This window comes from Pelodiscus sinensis, chromosome 5 (genome assembly GCF_052426305.1).
Source record: "Pelodiscus sinensis isolate ZL-2025 chromosome 5, ASM5242630v1, whole genome shotgun sequence".
Taxonomy (NCBI): domain Eukaryota; kingdom Metazoa; phylum Chordata; order Testudines; family Trionychidae; genus Pelodiscus; species Pelodiscus sinensis.
In genome coordinates this window covers 96776318-96795888 of record NC_143056.1, presented here as the reverse complement: position 1 = coordinate 96795888, position 19571 = coordinate 96776318, and the positions used below count along the sequence as shown (strand labels likewise).

The 19571-nt window shown below is 44.6% G+C and overlaps 1 protein-coding gene across 3 annotated transcripts in view; it reads left to right on the top strand.

Moving 5' to 3' along the window:
* The window catches only part of MPPED2 (metallophosphoesterase domain containing 2), a 191460-nt gene that overhangs the window by 56910 nt on the left and 114979 nt on the right, over positions 1 to 19571 (top strand). For all 3 annotated transcript variants that reach the window (XM_006119865.5, XM_006119864.5, XM_006119866.5), the window contains one exon: positions 8231 to 8412. In XM_006119865.5, the coding sequence (XP_006119927.1) occupies positions 8231 to 8412 (182 nt within the window). The remainder of the gene's footprint in view (positions 1 to 8230; positions 8413 to 19571) is intronic.

The window sequence follows — 19571 nt, the reverse complement described above, 5'->3', positions numbered from 1 at the left end:
AGATGATGCAAACTTACCCAGCACAGACAGCTTTACGTACTTAGGCAGCATCATCCTCCATGATGAAGGCATCAAGAACGACATCCAGAGCAGACTAAGTAAGGCCAGAAATGTCCTCAGGAGTATGACGAATGTATGGAGATCTACACAGTACAGTGTCCACATCAAGCTTAAGTTGTAACAGAGCTGTGTCATATCAACACTCCTATACAGCTCAGAGTGCTGGTGGATGACAGAGTGCAACCGTGCCAAGCTCTCATCCTTTCACACCACCAGTGTTCGTAAGTGTTACGCCTTGGTTCAGTGATGTGGTGAGAGCCTCAAGGGTTAAAGCTGACTACCCAGTGAAAACTACTGGATGACGGTGAAACAAATGATTTTTTATTAAATGGAATGATTCTTTTATCAAAACCAAATAACTTTAAAATGATTTTAAAAAGCAAGCAATTACCTAATGCTTATACAGGGTGGAAAAACCTAAACTTAGCTATACTTAACTAATTACAAACTTCTTTGGTTACAATTTAACTATACCAAATAACTGTTTCTAATTCTCTTAAGGCAGCACAGCATGCAAGCAAAAATACAAAAACAAAGCCAATATAATGATAATAAAAACTTCGTCAAGAGCCAGCCCCTTTATGGTTATTTTAGGCAGCTGGTGGAGTTAGTTATTAATCTATCTTTACAACTTAACAACTCCTGGGTTACTATTTCTAACACTTATACTTATCCTAAATACAACACCACTACACAACACAAGATTATACAATTTACACAGTGTGGTTAATAGAACTCAGTTACACTTCACAGAATTACACAGTGAAATTAACACGATTCAACTGTTAACTAAACCAATAACTAATATATTTAAGCAATACTTACAAATCCAGCAACGATAACAACATGAAGACACACAAAAACTCGGAGCATGCTCAGGACTCGCGCACCCCTATCTTTGACTCAAAGGGTGAGGAGGCAGCCTCAGGGTGATCAATCCTTCAGCCAGGCAAAAAAAGACATGTGCTATCAATACACGGAACCTCGCTGAACAAAGGGGTCGAGGGTCTTTTATAACCTAACCTGATATCCGGTACCTTATTAGGATTTGTTCCCTGGCTGGGCCTGATAGGCTGGTAATGAGGTAATGTGAAATATTGCCCTATAGGATTTTTCATGATGCCCGCCTGATGGCCCCGTGGACAGTGATGGGTGTGGGCATGGTCAGTGTGCATGGCAGTTGTGTCTTATCTCCTTCAAGGACCGATCAAGAGAGTCTTATTTATCTCTTGCAAGTGTGTTCTATCTTTTCATGCTCACCTCCCTATTTTTCAGAGCCTGTAAGTCCCCGGATGCCTGTAAGGTTAAATTCCATTTACAGAAAGCTGCATTGTGCTTCCCATGCTCCTCTGAGTATCTCACGGTCTGGTTTTTCTGTGAGGGGCCTTATGTGGCAGGATGGGCTATACACAAAGGCCATGGTCAGAAAAAGCCTGCTTTACAACAGTAAGATACTTTGCATCTTTTGGCCGAAAACGATCTCCAACCACGACCTGCTCCTGTGATGCCACCAGGAGGACATGACCACTAGCATTATGAGAAGACGCTGGAGATAGATAGGGCATGTGATGAGAAGGGAGGCAGACACCATTGTAAAGATAGCACTTCACTGGATGCCTGAAGGGCGACAGAAGTGTGGGAGGCCCAAGACAACATGGTGGCGTACTGTTGAGGCAGATATGAAGAGAATGAACTACAACTGGGACACACTGGAGAAAATGGCCAAAGACAAACAAAAATGGAGAACCTTCGTTGTTGCCCTACACGCCAGCGGGCATAATAGGCATTAACTAACTTAACTAACTTCCCGGTAGCTGAAATTTAGCAAGCTAGTCTTGGTTCAAGGTGAAATCCTTACTACATGCTCCCAGCAGCATTGCTAACCAAATTCCCAGGTCAGGATCTGCCCATAAGTCAAAGGACTGGTTCCTTTGTGGTTTCAGGTAGAATTTAGAGAGAGACAGAGGGGTCCTGAGGAATTTTGGCTTCTCACTTTTATAGTCCACTTACCCTTTTGGAAAACATTTTCCTGAGGGTTACCCCTAGTTAAGTTCACTCCAGCTGGAAAGGAGACATGGAGTCTTGTCCTGTCCCCATCCATTGCCAAAAATCAGCCACATGACGGTTGATTTCCAGTCAACTTCAATAACACATGGCTGGTGGTGTCATCTAGTCCTGTGTCTTTGTGAAACGGGCTGAGCACTTTCCAGGTTTGTAAACAAACTGTAGTCATAATTGGATCTTGTGTTCATAATTTTTGGTATGCATTTCATACTTTCATGACATAAGAATATTGATGATTAGTGTGTTTAGATTTTAAATGATTCCTCATAAGATGTATGTTGTATAAAGATGATTCTAATAGTGCAAAGGGTGTGAATTCATGGTTACATTTGGTCGCACCCAGAGTTTTGCATTGTCGGTTACCAGATTAATCAAACCAGATGCACATGTGAAAGAAATAACATTTTATGTATTTCTGTTAAAGTGACACCTGCCCAGTAAAATCATGGAGTGTCAGGCTGTCTTGCGCAGAGTTGGGAACATGTTTACCATTTCCTCCCCCTTCCAGATGTGACAGTAGAATAATCTTCAAGGTGTTTCATTCTGCCAGCTGGGATCTTTTTATTAAAATCCTGCACATGGACAGTGGCAGGGTGCTGAATGGGGCTGGAAATAGGTTCTACTTTCTTTTCCCAGTTTTCTTTCGGTCCTTGGTTCTGATCTCGCTCAGGGTGCGAGTGATTATTGCAGGAATTAAATGCCCCTCTTACATTGGATTTCACTGAATTGGATGCCTGCTCTCTTGATTCATTTAAAAATCAGCCGGAACATATGTCTACACAGGGCTAAAAGACCCTTCATTCTCACAGGTGCTCAGAGCTTGGCCACCAGCCTTAGGGTGCATATACACTGCACCCTTAGCTTGAAATAATATATGCAAATTGTGTATCTTATTTTGATTCTTTCTCGAAATACTCTATTTTGAAATTGTGTGTCTACACAGTGCCAAATTTAGAAATAACACTCTATTTTGAGACATCCCTTAGCCGTCATGCAACGAGGTTTACATGGGTGCTGAAATAGCATGGCCACTACATTTTGCAATAGCAGATGCGTTCAAAAGATGCGGGGTAGCTATTTCGGGATACCTCTGGTATCTCAAAATAGTATTACAGTGTGGATGTTAGTCTGAATATCACAGAGCAGTTTTACCGTCCTGGAGCCCAAGTCCCATAAACCTGATTCAGCAGACCTGGGCCAGCTATTGCCTTTTTGCTAGTGTGGACATGACTAATGTGAAGTGAAAGTAAGAGGTTCCAGTGCAGAGCCTAATGAACAAGCATGCAGGGCAGTGGACAGGCCAAGAACTGAATGTTGTGGAGGGTGGTGAGTTTCTTTCTTGAGGAGGTAGTTGAAAGTTCCGTTGGCATTGTGATAAAGGGGAAGTTTGCATTGCTGCTGCTTGTGCTCTAGCTGTTGATAGGGAACTTCAGCTGCCTGGGCTAGCAGTACACCATCTCTCCTAAGCTTCTGTTGCAGGAAGAGATTGTTGGAATATTCTGGTTGTCATGTGACCGGGTGGGGTAGGCATGAGAACCTGCACTGGTTTAATCTTCTTACTGTATTTTAGAAATGTGTGTCTCTCTCTCAGGCTATGTCTAGACTATGTTCTATGTTCGAGAGAGGATATGCATATTCTCTGGGAATTTGCATATCTTCTTCCTATCTCACTTTTGAAAGTGGATCTTTTGAAAGTGAAAGTAGTCTGGACGCAGTTTTTTGGGGGGAAAAAACCCTTTTTCGAAAAAAACTGCTCTTCCTTAAAAAATGAGATTTATGCGGGGGGTGTGGGGGTTTCTTTGAAAAAGCGTTTTTTCTCAAAAAGACCCCCGCGTCCAGACCACTTTCACTTTCGAAAGCTCTTTTGAAAGTGAGGTCAGAAAAAAATATGCAAATTCCCGCAGAATTTGAATATCCTCTTTCGAAAATAGAACACTTCCTAAACAATAAGAGCTAGGACCACCAAATTTCGAGTGTGGCTTTCTCTTAGGGTATGTCTACACTACCCTCCTAGTTCGAACTAGGAGGGTAATGTAGGCATACCGCACTTGCAAATGAAGCTCGGGATTTGAATTTCCCGGGCTTCATTTGCATAAGCGGGGAGCCGCCATTTTTAAAACCCCGCTGGTTTGAACCCCATGCAGGGCGGCTACACGGGGCTCGAACTAGGTAGTGGAACGAGGTGTACCGGTAGTTCGGAATAGGAAGCCTAGTCCAAACTACCTAGTTCGAGCCCCGTGTAGCCGCGCTGCATGGGGTTCGAACCAGCGGGGTTTTAAAAATGGCGGCTCCCCGCTTATGCAAATGAAGCCCGGGAAATTCAAATCCCGGGCTTCATTTGCAAGTGCGGTATGCCTACATTACCCCGCTAGTTCGAACTAGCGGGGTAGTGTAGACATACCCTTACTGCTTAAAGCAAAGTGGGTTGTGCCAAGACAATGGGATGTGCCTCGAATTTGATTTTTTTTCTCGTGGAAATGGAGGGGTCTGATGGGAAGGAGTTATACTGTAAAACAGGGGTGAGGAACCTCAGGCCCGGGGGCCAGATGTGGCCCCCGTCTGCCTAGATGTGGCCCCCGAGGCTCAGTGCTCCCCCACAGTACTGGGGAATCAGCACCGTACTGCAGGACTGGAGCACACAAAATCTACTAGTCTGGGCCCCACTAGGCTCTGGTGTGCAAGGGGAATGTGGGAAGTGTCTGTCTCCTCCTCAGTCAGAGGCCACGTCAGTGAGCGTTTGGGGTTTTCTTTGTTTTTTTGTTTTTCTTGACCTTCATACCAGCCCCCGACTGATTTTTCTGTTCGTCAGTGACCCCCAATCCAAAAAAAGATTCCCTCCCCCCGCTGTAGAATGACCACATGGCAGCAAGAGGCAGGAGATGGGAACCAGAACAGCTATGGTCCCATTGGGCCAGCAGGAGGCAGGGGTGGAAAAAAGGACAGCTATCTACTGTATATTTCAGAGAGTTTGTCTGTCTGTGTGGCTACGTGTAGACTGGCCCCTAAAAACAGAAAAGCGATGCAAAGCAGGTAAGTCAGCATGGGGAAATCCGCGGGGGATTTAAATATCCCCCGCTGATTTAAATAAACATGTCCGCCGCTTTTTTTCCGGCTTGGGGAAAAGCCGGAAAAAAGCGTCTAGACTGGCCCGATCCTCCGGAATAAAGCCCTTTTCCGGAGGATCTCTTATTGCTACCTGAAGGTAGGGCTTTCCCTATGCTGACTTACCTGCTTTGCATCGCTTTTCTGTTTTTAGGGGCCAGTCTAGACGTAGCCTGTCTGTCTGTCCACCAGCTGAGGGACATGCACACTTCCTCTGGCTGTGCTCGCTGCAGCTGCTGTGGCCATGGACAGGGGCTTCTCACCTGGCCCCACGCTGCTGTCCTCTCTCTCCCTGGGGCAGCCTGCAAACTGTACTCCTCATTGCCAGCCCCACTCCAAATCAGTGATTTAAATAAAAACAAAACTTATTTGAGTTAAGGGCCTCAGCAACACTGGGGAAATCGTCTAGGTTCAAATGTCTAGTAATTTCCTTTTTCTTTAAGCAATACTAGTGTACGTTGAAATCCAGAGGAAAAGATATGTAGCAATACTCAGAGAAGAAAGGCTCTTAATGAATTTGGATTTTGTTATGCTCTTTAGGTTAGTTATTTCATGCATAGAAAATAACTTTAAGCCAGTCTTCAATAAAATATTTTGATGGGAGTGCCTATAGCAGAGCAGATCCTGAAACAACCAGTGTGTTGGAGAATGAGCTGGAGAGAATAGGGAAAGTATGGTGAATGTTTACAAGCAAAACTGGGTTTCACAAGATCTGATAAAGATATTCATCCCTAATGCAGACAGACATACCTGAACGAGGTATACTACAGCAATGAAAGCAGACATTTATTTATTGTATTGTCTGGGGAGAACATTCCTGGAAGAAGAGATGTTGATACGACTGTAGCTGCAGAGACCCATCTATTTACTTGATAATATATATCTCAAAGTTTTCAATTTAGCCTCAGTAATGGCAAGGAAGATGCCAAATAAGAAAGCACTGTTGCTTATAATCACAGTTCTGCACAGGTTTCCAGTGTGATCTCAATGGATTAGTGAATTTTCTCTGTGGTACCAGCCTTATTAATTTCTAACCCTTGCAGGGGAAAACCCATTAATTGTGTGTTGGAGTTAAGATTTCTTTTTGGGTTTCCAATTAAATCTACAGCGATAACCAGTTATGTGGGCAATATAATCAGTCTGCTCATTTTTTGCGGGAGGGGAAAGAAATACAGTGGTACTGAAAGAAATACAGGAATATGTGCATGTTACAGACCAAACAGTTCCTCTCCCACCTCACTCTATTTGCAAAATAAAGGGCAGGGGAAAAAACAGTTCCTTTTTTGTAACCGTACTCACTGGTACAGTATACCATCACCTTTTTTTGGGAGCACTCACCGCTTTCGTCTGCCACAGCCCCCAGCCAGCCCTCGGAGCATTTGCGCCGTGCTGGACAGAAGCCCGCTTGGGACATGTGGCAATTAAAGGGGCCACAAGTGCATTTTGGCCCCGACCTTCCAAGCGGTTTATTTATTTATTTATTTTTTGCTTGACCAATTTTTTCCCCAGAAACCCTAGTACTGGCATTTTTTTTTAACAACTACAACTAAATATAATTGAACCTCGCTGATTTGCATCAGTTCTTGGGAGATACTTTATGAATGACTGAATTATACAAATTAGCAAGTCAGGGCACAAATGCAACCAAAATGTAATTCGTTTATATGACAAGTGAACAGTGGTTTAGGCCTAGTTATTCATGATTGTGCTTCATAAGATACTTGAACTTAGCGATGTGATCTATTCAATTCTAGCACACCTACTTCTGTAGCACTTGGGCATTATTTAGGAAATGTTTTGTGGTGTATGTGATAAAGTAAATCAATTCTTGGTAGTTGTCACGTGACGTGGACTCACCACCATGGCGCTTCCTGCCAGTAGCACTGGGAATTATCTTTTATCAGGAGGGCACCTCCCTCTGGATAGTATGTCCCTCATCCCTCCGCTCTGCTTCAGGTCAGACTCTGAACCCACATCACTCTATCGGCTAGCTGAGTAGTGACTCGACTAGTCGCTTCCCCACCTCCCCTTTGCTTCCTCTCAGAGTTCTGTGCAAGTTTCCTTAGAATGTTCTGTTATACAATATCTGGGTATTGTCTCTTGTTTTATATTCCGCAGTTCTCTCATTTGTTGGCTCTTGTGACATTTTCTGTGTGATCCAAATTCTCAGCCTGCATAAATAGGCACCACTTCGCCACCCCCATAGACTGCAACAATGCTCTGTGGCCATAAATAGGCATATATGCCTACTTTAAAAAAAAAAGGAAAGAGGAACACTACAAGGGTCTGTTTCCTTATGCATTGTCTTATTTCTCTTACAAACAGCACAGCACATCACATCACTAAAAGTGAAGGCATTAAAAAAATCCATTTTATTCTTATACTGGCTGTTCATGTTTGTTCCCTTTCATTCAGCTCCATCCTGCAAGGTGCTGAAGACCAGGTGCCTGATCCAGCAAAGCACTTAAGCATGTGCTTAACAGTACCCATATGACTGGTCCTACTGAGGTCAATGGAGCTATTCATTTGTTTAACATAAAGCATGTGGCTTAGTGCTTAGATTGATTGGAGTCCTGTTGCTCAGTCTCTTGCAGGGTAGAGCCCTAGCAGGAGACGATTCTGTCCCAGCTGTTGTTTAATGGCCCATTCACCTGGTCATTTAATAAGATATGTGGTCACATCTATTGCTTGGATAGAAAAAGTCTAACTGGATTATAGAGCTCTAGAATCCATGTTCTTTGATTTCTTTATGGATGTTGGTGCTGGGCAGGCCATATCATGTGTCATTTTTGACCGTCTTGTTTTCCTGCCAGGTAAGTGTTTATCTTTTGGATTGTTCATGTTGCTGCATTTTGGAGATCTTGACAACAGGATTTTTCTCATCTTCCAGTGTTTTCTTCCTAAGCACTCTGTGTATATAGATCTATGTTCGTATTTAAAGTAATTTAATGTGAGGGTTGTAACCCATGTAACTGTTATGGGCTCTGTTATGTGTCTGCTTTAGGGTCGACCCTATCCCTTATGACACTCCAAAACCGTCGGGCCACACGCGATTTGTCTGCGTCTCAGACACACACTCCAGAACAGATGGCATCCAGATGCCCTATGGGGACATCCTTCTGCACACAGGCGATTTCACCGAGCTGGGACTGCCCTCTGAGGTTAAGAAGTTTAATGACTGGTTAGGTAAGGAATTATTGCATTTTGGTGACCCCAATTAACCTTTTCTGTCCACGTGTCACTCACTGCTCTCTAATTGAATTAAAGCACTTGGCGACCCCACCTCGACAACCCCTGCTTCAGTTCTTGTGTGATGTGCTCTGTCTGATGTGATTCTGTTAATTAAAGATGCATTGAGATATTTTGCTTTATCACTGCATTATCTTGGGACAGGGACCTCTGTGCTCCCAAGGCAGGGGCACAGGATCTTTGGCAGTTCTGAGTGTAAATGGTTATGGTGCAACGGGATATGTGCACATAGTACATCTCCCTTGGCAGCTGGCATTTCTGTATTTCTGGCTCTGCCGCCACAATATTATGCACAGCTTGTTGGGTAGACTGGTGGATGTGACAACAGGCGGAAACCCCCTTTTTCCACCATTGGCAGGGACCGCTGCAAAGGTGTTACAGTAGGCCGGTTGTGGTTGTCACTATTCAGTTGAGTGCACCTTTCAGATAAAGGAGGGCTGGAATTTTAACCCTTTCATTGCGGACTCTGGCTATGCTCTCAATCTCCCAGATGGAAGCACCTACTGAACTGGTGAATGTGTCTCATGTGTCGCACAGTGTTCGACAGCAGCGCAGCTTCGCAGGTTATTAGTCAGCTCCTGAGCCTCTGACTGAGCAGGGCTGATGAATCGCCTGTGAAGCAGGGTTTCCCCACAGCTTGGAGGAGACATTGGAGTCACAGGGATCAGTTCATACTGGTGGCTCTGCAGGAATGGGGAAGGTTGTGTGAGGCCAGTTGTGTGATGCCATGTCGCTGCGTGCCCTAGGAGCATTGAAAGGGCTCGGATTGCCCACCGGAGCAAGCTGGTGCTCCAAACCCTTCTCCTTTGCGGAATGAATCCGCTGCATGCTGTGAAAGCTTTTCAAAGTATGGCAGAGCATTGCATTGAGCCTCAGCCATTGAATTCCTTCTGCATGAGGACTGTGTCGCTAAAGACCTTTAATAGTAGGGAGGTCAACGTGTAGACTACATGGTTAGAAGACGACAGGAGGTACACGGGAGGGATAGGAGGAAGAGCATACAACGAGCAGTTTTCCACAACTGTTGTGCAGCCTTCACAAAGGCCTGTCAAAACTGGAGTCCATATGCACAGGCAGGGACTCCTGGAGATACATGATTTCAAAAGATTGAATATGTTCCCTCCACCTCCATGTCCCTCCCCGAAGTGAGCCAGTCCCACTAGGGAAGCAGGAAGCACTGCTGCTTCAGACTACTGTGATTCAGTCAACGAATACCTTGTGTGTGTGGCTAGCTTTTCCTGGAAGGATTTGCTATCCTGAGCCCATAGACCCAAGTGCGCACTATTGATAGAGCTCATTTCAGTATCTAGATATAGGTAGAGCTTTGTGCTGGTACAAAATTTATATCTGTACCCATATTCGCAAAAATGAGCCACGGATATCCTCATCCACTTCTGCGGATGCAGGTATCCACAGAATTGCAGGGCTCTCGATCTTGGGTCATTCCTCCAAAGTATGATAGTAGTGTATAGGTAAGCCTGCATGTGGCGGGCCCCTCCCGCCTGTCCAAGGCCCCCTGGCCCGAGTCCACAATGCAGTCACAATGCAGTTTATAGCTGGCCCTTTAAGCAAGGCCAAGGCCCTCCGGCCTGAGTCCACCACAGTTACAATGCTGTTCAGGGTTGTAGCGGGGACGCACCCCAGGTAGGGGGACCCGGGCCCACCCTACTCCACCGGGTCCCAGCCCAGGACCCTGTGAGCGCCTGGGTAACAGGTCACTCCCTCGGCGGGGCAATCCGACCAAAACGCGCCGAGGTTCTCTGGGCAGGAGAGGTGGCTCCTGCTCCTGCCCTGGGCCACTTCCTACCTGGATCCCTGGGGTTCCTTCCCCTGGACTTGCCCAGCTTGCTGCGAGCTCTGGGCCAGCGTCCCCTCGGCAGGCAGTCCCTGGGTTGCACCAACTCGCCTCTGCGTCCCTTCCGGCCTCTCCTGGAGACCCCGGCAACAGCTGAGTGGGAGCTCCCTTCACTGGTCCTTCTCCTTTGGCTATCTCCCCTGACTGAGTCCTTCCCCAGGCTTTTATAGCACAGCTACAGCCCGGGCATGCTCGGTAGGGCTGTGGGGGAGGGGCCTCTGCAGCCAAGTAACCCTGACTGGGCCATACAGGTTCAGTGCAAGGCTGCCTCGCCCCGTCACACTGCACTTTACTGGAAGGTGCCAATCTGTACTGCAGGAAGCCAGCAGAAGTAATTTTTTTCATGTTCCATATTTAATTTTATGTATCAGAGATACCCCTTTATTAGATGAAATTGAATGAAAATAAAATGCTTTCTAAATAAAGCCCCTGGTGTATCTCTTCTATATGTGTGCAGAGTTATAGGTATATAGGGGTATGTCTACACTGCCACCCTAGTTTGAACTAGGGTAGCTAATGTAGGCATTCGAAGTTGCAAATGAAGCCCGGGACTTAAATATCCCGGGCTTCATTTGCATCTTGCCGGGCGCCGTCATTTTTAAATCCCCCTTAGTGCGGACTCCGTGCCCACGGCTACACATGGCACGGAGTAGGTAGTTCGAATTAGGCTCTCTAATTCGAACTACTGATACACCTCAGTGACGGTAGTTCGAATTAGAGAGCCTAATTCGAACTACCTACTCCGTGCCGCGTGTAGCCACAGGCACAGAGTCTGCACTAAGGGGGATTTAAAAATGGCAGCGCCCGGCAAGATGCAAATGAAGCCCGGGATATTTAAATCCCAGGCTTCATTTGCAACTTCGAATGCCTACATTAGCCACCCTAGTTCGAACTAGGGTGGCAATGTAGACATACCCTCGTTTAGTACCCTTTATTCATAATGTTCTGTGGTTAACATTAGCTACATAAACTATAATTTGTGAAAGATTCCAACCAATCCAGCCTCCAATATTTATTTAAGGGATTTGTCTCTGTGTAAACTCATGTTCACGGGACTGGAAGAGAGGTTAGTGTATCTAATAGTCCAGACTGTAGACTCAGGCAGTGAAACTCCCATTAGGATTTTAGATGGATTGTTGATGTTCATTAATTATCTTCTTGTAAAAACACATCTTTTGGGGAGAAAAAGTCAAGAGATAAATATTCTATTCGGTATTTATTTCATTAGAAGTGTTGTGTACAGAAGTGCAGGGTCCTTTGTTTTGCCTTATGACTCTTAATTCCTTGTGCACCTGAAATACCTGCTGAATTCTCCAGGTATTTTAGCAGAGCATAGTATTTAGGGTTGGGCCCTATTGGTTTGTGTCATTAATATATGCAGTGGGGTTGCAGCCACGATGATTCCAGGATATTAGAGAGACAATTTGGGTGAAGTATTATGTGACCTATTTCTGATGGTGAAAGAGCCTACACAGAGCTCTTCTTCAGATTCTCTTACCAAGAGAAATTGATCCAATATAATGTTTCTCAACGACTGATCCAAGGATCAGTGCTGGTCCCAGCAATCTTCCTGACTCAGTTTAGGAAGGCAGCAAACCAGGCCCTGGTATCAAAAAGGTTAAGAAACATGGATATTTCTTCCCCCCTCGTGTCATCAATGTTAGCTCTTGTTCCTGTGCCTGCTTTGTTTTTCAGCTCAGGTACACCATTCACTGAACTCTGCCTTCCACATCATGTGTTCTACTCCCTATAGTTATGTAGTCTAAAATACAGCATTACTTTTGCTAATTCTTATGCTTTTTTTCCTTGACTGATACATTTTCATTATTGGTTTTGCATGAAACTCTTCTGGGCTTGTACACTGAATAACCTCTGTGGTCACTTAGTGATTACACATGCCAGCTGAGGTAATTTATTCACTTTGTTTTGGTGTGAACATGTCCCATGGGTCTTGTAACTGCTGTAATCACTTGACCTCACTGACTGTTAAATGCTTTAAACACAGTTATTTTAAATTTATAATTGTTTTCATTAAAAATCCCTTATAGTAACTTAAATGACCTTGCAGTAAACACAGCAGTATATACTGGGGAAGAATTAAGATATTATGCTATGGCTATATCCAAATATACTTTGTGTAGTATTTTATCACAATGTACATTTTCCCCTTCTCTTCACATTGAGTCATACATGGAAAATTACACAGAAGAATATGTAATTCTAGCATTGTGGGCAATATAAGATATGCCCTTTCCCACGTTCTGGGAAGTGACTGAATAATGAATGCAAAAGTAAAGGGAAAGCAAAGCTGAATTTACATAGTGAATCTCTCTAATGACTTAATGACAGAAGGTATATTTATTGTGTCAGGTTCTGCTTGTGCAAACTCTTGCTCACATGAGTAATCTGAATCCATGTCAGTACTTCTGTTCATGTCTGAGGTAATTTGCAGGCTCTGTTACTATACCAGCTGAAGTTCAACCAGTATTTTTTTAATAATTGCTACTACTGTTTATTGCCTGAAATGCTTGCTCTGTTCTTACTCAGGCTATTCCCCCCCTCCCCGTCCCATGAGAGTCCTGGTTTGGATGAGTTGGGCTGAATTATGCTTTGTGGCAGCAGTGATTTCAAGTGAAGTTGGAGTCACTGCAAATTTACATCAGCATAACTGACAATAGAAAATATCACTCATTATTTGGGAGGGGCAAAGTGATTCTTTTATGTTCTCCTTTCATCTTCTGTCTTCATTACCAATAATGTTCCTTATAGCAAACATCTACGCTGCACACTGCTGGTAGGCGTGTGTAGGCTATATGTAGCTACAGGCTGCCATATGAAAGCTACTGCATCAACACTGAGTACTGTAGCTAGATGCATCAGTCAAAGGATCTGGCAGGAGAGAGGTAACAGGGAAAGGTTCTGGCAGTGGAGAGACAGTAGGAAGGTACTGTTTTTAGCAGTGCTGATATAAGTTGACACTGCTTGGGCATTAAGAGGGCCATGTAAGATACATACCTGGAGTGCAGGTGTGTTTTACTAGGGATATTGAATGCATTTATTTTGATACCCTGGGAGATGGTGCTCGCAAGAAACCTGCTTAAAAACCGGCTCCCCATAAATACTGGCTCCTGCCTACCCCTTCCCCCAGCAGTGCGGGGGAAAGGTGGGGCTGCGTGTAATCATGAAGGTTAACCCCACGTTTCTCAAACTGTGGGTCCTGAGCAACTTAGAGGGGGGTCGTGGTATCATAAAGTGTGAGAAACCCTGGGTTAACCAATGAGCCCAGGCTTATTGGTAACGGTTTGCAGGTTTACACTGTTCCATCCCTGGCTTTTACTCACCTAAGAAGGGACCCACCATCTGTGCTTCCGTTTATACCCTTGCTGAGGGCCATGCAGTAAGGGTACGCTACACGCTGATGAAAGAGGTGTGCAGTGTAAACATATCCTTAGGGTTTCCTTTTTCTATCACTGCAGCAGTAGATAAGTACACTGAGGAAACATGTGAATCATCTGACCAAGTCTGATTTTGGATTAGGGTTGAATTCTTTTTGTTACACCTGTATGATCTTTCTTGACTTCAGTAGAAATTCATTGCTGTAAACGAAGGGAGAATGTCATAGGTGTGTGCAGTGCATTTAGTTTGTTCAATGTGCTAGTGAAAGAAATTTTAAAAGTAAACGAATATTGTGCCAGACCCAAATTAGTAGTGGGAGGGCACAGGTTCCCCTCCCACCCGCAAGCCTCCTCCATGCTAACACAGAGACTGCCCCGAGAAGGGAGATCAGGACTACAGAGGGGTTTTCACCCTGAAACCATGAACTTATCTGCGATGAATTGCTCAGTAAGCTGTGGACCCTAGAGCTTGGAAAAGAGAAAGAGGCTGTGTGGGGGGCCACAGCAAGCCTCTGAGGCTAATACTATCTACCAGTAGTGTGAGATCCATTGGGCATAGCCGGAGCTTTGCCAGAATACATTTAAATTTGGTGATTGGTGGGTTATATTGTTCTTTATGATTGGTGGTACTTCTCTTAAGTCTTGTTTTACAGTAAGTAGAAAAGTCATGCTAGTGTGTGACATTTGATTAAGTTAATGAAAGTAGCAGCTTCGGGTTGAAACTGTTGACTGTAAAGTAGAGTAGATGATAACGCTGAAAGAGCTGTGATAACATGGTGTTGCAGTAGGAGGTATGAACAGATGACCTGTTCTAATCCACTCTTAGCTTGTCCACATGAGCCCTTCTCAGTTATCTAAAAGTGTATCCCACAGCTGTAGGTTGGAGGCCTGCCATTATAGTGCTTTGCCTCTTAAGAGCCACATTTATTCTGAAGAAGACAAATGGAACAAAACAATATAATGAGATTTGGGACATTGTTTTACCACTATTTAAAAAAAAAATCAGGGTTGCATTCTTGAATAGTTCTTCTGGTTCACTTGACTTGTTTTTGGAAGGGGAAAGAGGAAAGATTGGGAGAGCCTGTTCCTTTGATCTTCTTCCCATCCATCTCTTTATTCTTTTTGGTTAGGTTCCTCCTTTATTCTTTTCTTATTATAGTAGCACTTTTGGATCTTCTCTGGTCCCAATCTTCCTCTTAGTTAGAAATAGTAAATAGGAATCTTATCTAAGTATGTGTGCAGTGTCGAACATTAATCTTAATTAGCCTAATTAACATGGGTCCTGCAACTGACAGGTGCTTCTTCCACTGTTATATATATATATATATATCTTGGGGTGCACCTACTCTGTAACATTATTTCACAATAACTAGTGTTATTCTGAAATAACTGAGGGTATGTCTACACTACAAAGTTAATTCGAAATAACGGACGTTAGTTCGAATTAACTTTGATAGGCGCTTGTGGGGGGTTTCGCTCACCACCGTAGTGGGGGAAGGGTCTGCCGTCTGCTTCCGGGATCAGCTCCTTTTGCTGGCAGAGTACCTTCCCTCTGGCGGGGCTTCCCCTCTTTCTTCCAGGCCGCGTCGTCCTCTTCACCACACTGCCCTCCGGCAGTGCCCAAGTCCGTCTGAGCCCCCCTTCCGGGGGTTGTTGTTTCTCCACCGGGCCGTTATGCAGGCCCTGCAGCCTGGGGGTTTGTTTGGCTAGAGCTCTCCTAGCCCTGCCTTGCCTTGCCTTGCCTCCCCAGCCCTGCTCTAGCTCCAGGGAGCCTCCTGCTTCCCCAGCAGCCAGGCCCTCACTGACCTTCCTCCCGGGAGCCGCCGCCCAGGTTTTTATATAGCCCCCAGCTGGCCCTCATCCCCTAATACAGCCCCAGCTGGGGCTAAACTCCCCAGAGCTGCTTCAGGCTGGGGTTTGCCCTTAAAGGGCCAGTGCAGGGCTAACGCCCTGTCACAGCGCTACATTAGCTCTCCGCTAGTTCGAACTTAATTCGAACTAGCGGAGCGCTTAGTTCGAACTAGGTAAACCTCATTGCACAAGGACTAAGCCTAGTTCGAACTTACTAGTTCAAATTAAGGTGTGTGTAGCCCCTTAATTCGAACTAGTGGGAGGCTAGCCCTCCCCAGCTTTCCCTGGTGGCCACTCTGGCCAACACCAGGGAAACTCTATTGCCCCCCTCCCGGCCCCGGATTCCTTAAAGGGGCACGGGCTGGTTACGGTGCCCATGCCAGATACAAGCCTGCCAGCACCCAGCTAGCAGACCCTGCACCTGGCACTGCTTGAGCCAGCCACCCAATGCTCCCCAGCCCTCCCCCTCTTCCCGGGACCAGGCTGGCGGCTCCCGGGAGCTTGCCTGGGACTGCAAGAGGCGGGGATCCGCCTGGTCTAGTGTGGAGATCGTGGACCTCATCGAGGTTTGGCGGGAGGCGTCCAACGTCCACGACCTCCGCACTAGGCACAGGAAAGTGGCCGTCTAGGGCAGGAGAGCTGTCAGCCTGGCCACCCAGGAGCAGGTGTGCATGAAAATCAAGGTGGTCCATTGAGACCCCCGACCCTGAGCTTACAATGGCCGTACTGGGTCAGACCAAAGGTCCATCTAGCCCAGTAGCCTGACAGCAGCCAACCCTAGGGACCCTGGAGGGGATGGACCGAAGACAGTGACCAAGCCATTTGTCTCGTGCCATCCCTCTCCAGCCTTCCACAAACTTTGGGCAGGGACACCACTCCTACCCCCTGGCTAATACCACTCCATGGACCCAACCTCCATGACTTGATCTCACTTCTCTTTAAACTCTGTTCTAGTTGTAGCCTTCACAGCCTCCTGCAGCAAGGAGTTCCACAGGTTGACTCTTTGCTTTGTGAAGAACAACTTTCTGTTACTAGTTTGCAGCCTGCTACCCATTCCTTTCCTTTGGTGTCCTCTAGTCCTTCTATTATGGGAACTAATGAAGAACTTTTCTTTACGCACCCTCTCCACCCCACTCATGCTTTTATAGACCTCTATCCTATCCCCCCTCAGTCTCTTCTTTTCTAAACTGAAAAGTCCCAGTCTCTTTAGCCTCTCTTCATATGGGACCTGTTCCAAACCTCTGATCATTTTAGTTGCCTTCCCCTCTCCCACCCTCTCTCTTCCCCTCTCCCACCTCCTTTTCCCAGTCTCCCCCAGTTTTGTTCAATAAAGAGAGATTCTATTTTTGACCACACGTTTTCTTTATTTTGTACATCAGGAAGGGGGGCTAGGGAGGGGTAACTGGAAGGAGGTGAGGGAGGAATGGGGTACGAGCCCCCGATGGGGAGGAGTGGGCTGGCTCTGCGGGCTTCTGGGGGTGGAAGCTCTCCTGCAGCCCCCCAATTGCCCCCTCTCCCCAGATGGCAGCCTGCGGCAAGTGCAGCCAGTCTGATGGCCGAGTGCTGTGATGTGCCCAGTGTGGGTACTCCGGGCAATCCAAGCCAGGACTGCTTTGCAAGCGGGGCACCCCTGAGAAATGTCTGTCCGGGGTGGGGGTCGGGTCCCTTTAAGCACAACCCTCGGCTAGCCTGAGACAGTCCTCGGCTAGTTCTCATCTGATGCCCTGCCGGCACTGCTTCCGGCCATCCTTAATGTGGACATGCTAGTTCAAATTAGCAAAAAGCTAATTCGAACTAGTTTTTTAGTCTGGATGTGTTAGTTCGAATTAGCTTAGTTCGAATTAACTAATTCGAACTAAGTTAGTTCGAATTAGCACTGTAGTGTAGACATACCCTTAGTCTGTGTCTATATAGCAGGCAGTTATTTTGAACTAGTGTCAAAATACTATCAAGCTGGAGGACTTCTTACTCTGACTCCTGTAACTCTCATTGTATCAGGAATAAGGAAAGTCGGAGAAAGAGTGCTCTATTTTGAAATAAGTGCTGCGTAGATGCTTCCTTTTTTGAAATAAGCTACGCAGTTGTAGCTCAATTTGCATAGGTTATTTCGAATTAAGCCCTGCTGTGTAGATGCACCCTTGGTTTCTGTTATTTCCACTCTACTTCATCTGATGAAATGGGTTTTGCCCATGAAAGCTCATGATTCTATATATTTTGTTAGTCTCAGAGGCTGTCTAGACTGCATTCCTCTGCCAACAGAGGGATGCAAATCAAGCATGTCGAAATTGCTAATGAAGCAGGGATTTAAATATCCCACGCTTCATTAGTATAAACATGGCCCCACTTTTTTTCAGAACGGAGCTTTTTCGAAAAAAAGAAAGAAAGAAAAAAAAACAGCAGTCTAGATGCAGATCTGTCGAAAATAAATCCTTTTTCAACAGATCCTATAAACCTCATTTTTTGAGGAATACAGGATCTGCCGAAAAAGGATTTATTTTTGACAGATCCGTGTCTAAACTGCTGGGGGGTTTTCAGAAAAGCTCCATTTCAGAAAAAAGCGGTGGCCATTTTTATGATAATGATGCGTGGGATATTTAAATCCCTGCTTCGTTAACAATTTCAACGTGCTTGATTTTCATCCCTCTGTCAACAGAGGGATGCAGTCTAGATGTAGTTAAGGTGCCACAAGGCCACTTGTTTTTAAAGTTAGCTACCCCTCTGAGATTTATCTCATATATTTATGTACATTTAAGATAACAAAATCCCTGTGATCAAACATTTGACCTTTCATGGCTTCATTGTACTTATTTTTAAAATATCTTTTATAATAATAATTGACAGTGTTTGGTATGTTACTAATATAAAATTGATTATTTATTAAAAAACGACCTAATATATACTAAATTGCCTAAATTTAGGCTATTAATGCAAAATGCTCTAAGCTAATTTAAAATCTAAAGGCAGTTTCAAAATATTATAGAGAAAAATTATGGCAATAGAAAACAAGTCTCTTTTTATTTTTATAAATTTTGATTTATTTCTACTTTCTGCTCTTACCATCTGGAACTTGTTTAAAACCTTCTCCGTTCATTACACCCAGAATGAATAATTAAGTGACTAACTTTAAAATACCATATTTCTGCACTTAGCTCTAAATGTAACGGATGTTGAGTGTATTCAGTAGTTGCAATTGAAAGAAAATGTACTGATTTAAACCCTCTTAAGGATGTTTAAGTTCTGCATTGCTGCTCAGGAGGAGGGAAGCAAGAAACTTTCAGAAAAGTTTATTGGTCTCATTTTAGAAAAAGCTGTCTTCAGTGACTCACTTCTAATACTGCAGAACTTATTGTAACAAATTCTCCTCTCTTGGGGTCAATGGGAGTAGGAGGAGGCTTTTTGTGAACCATTGGCTTGAGCAAGGGTTTCAGGATCTGGCCTAATTAGCCGATTGCTGCAGCATAGTTCAGAAGTGAAATGGTAGGTAGGATTGTCTTAAGGTGTGTTGGCAGAGCTATACAGGCAAACTTGCACAGTGTCTGCCTGTACAACAGTATCTATTGTTAGTGTTGCTCAGTTTCAGAAGCATGAAATTCATCAGTGTAATTAACAATATGTAATCTAAATGTATACTTCTAAGAATTCTCTTGGCTATTTATTATACTTCTATTAAAAGGGATATCCTGTTTTGCTTCTTGTAAAAATATTTGTGTTGTTGTCATCTTAAGATGTGTAGTGTATTTCACATAAATTTTAAACTCTGGCATTAATTTTTTAAAATCCCCTATGTTCAGGTTTTATTTACACATTCTTTCTTTCTTTCTTTCTTTCTTTCTTTCTTTCTTTCTTTCTTTCTTTCTTTCTTTCTTTCTTTCTTTCTTTCTTTCTAGAATACAAAACAAGTGTGGATGTTGCATCTTAATTTTTTTTAGTATGAGTAAATATAACGGTAAGCACGTGGCATAATAAAATAAGGAACTATATGCCCCCCCTCCCCG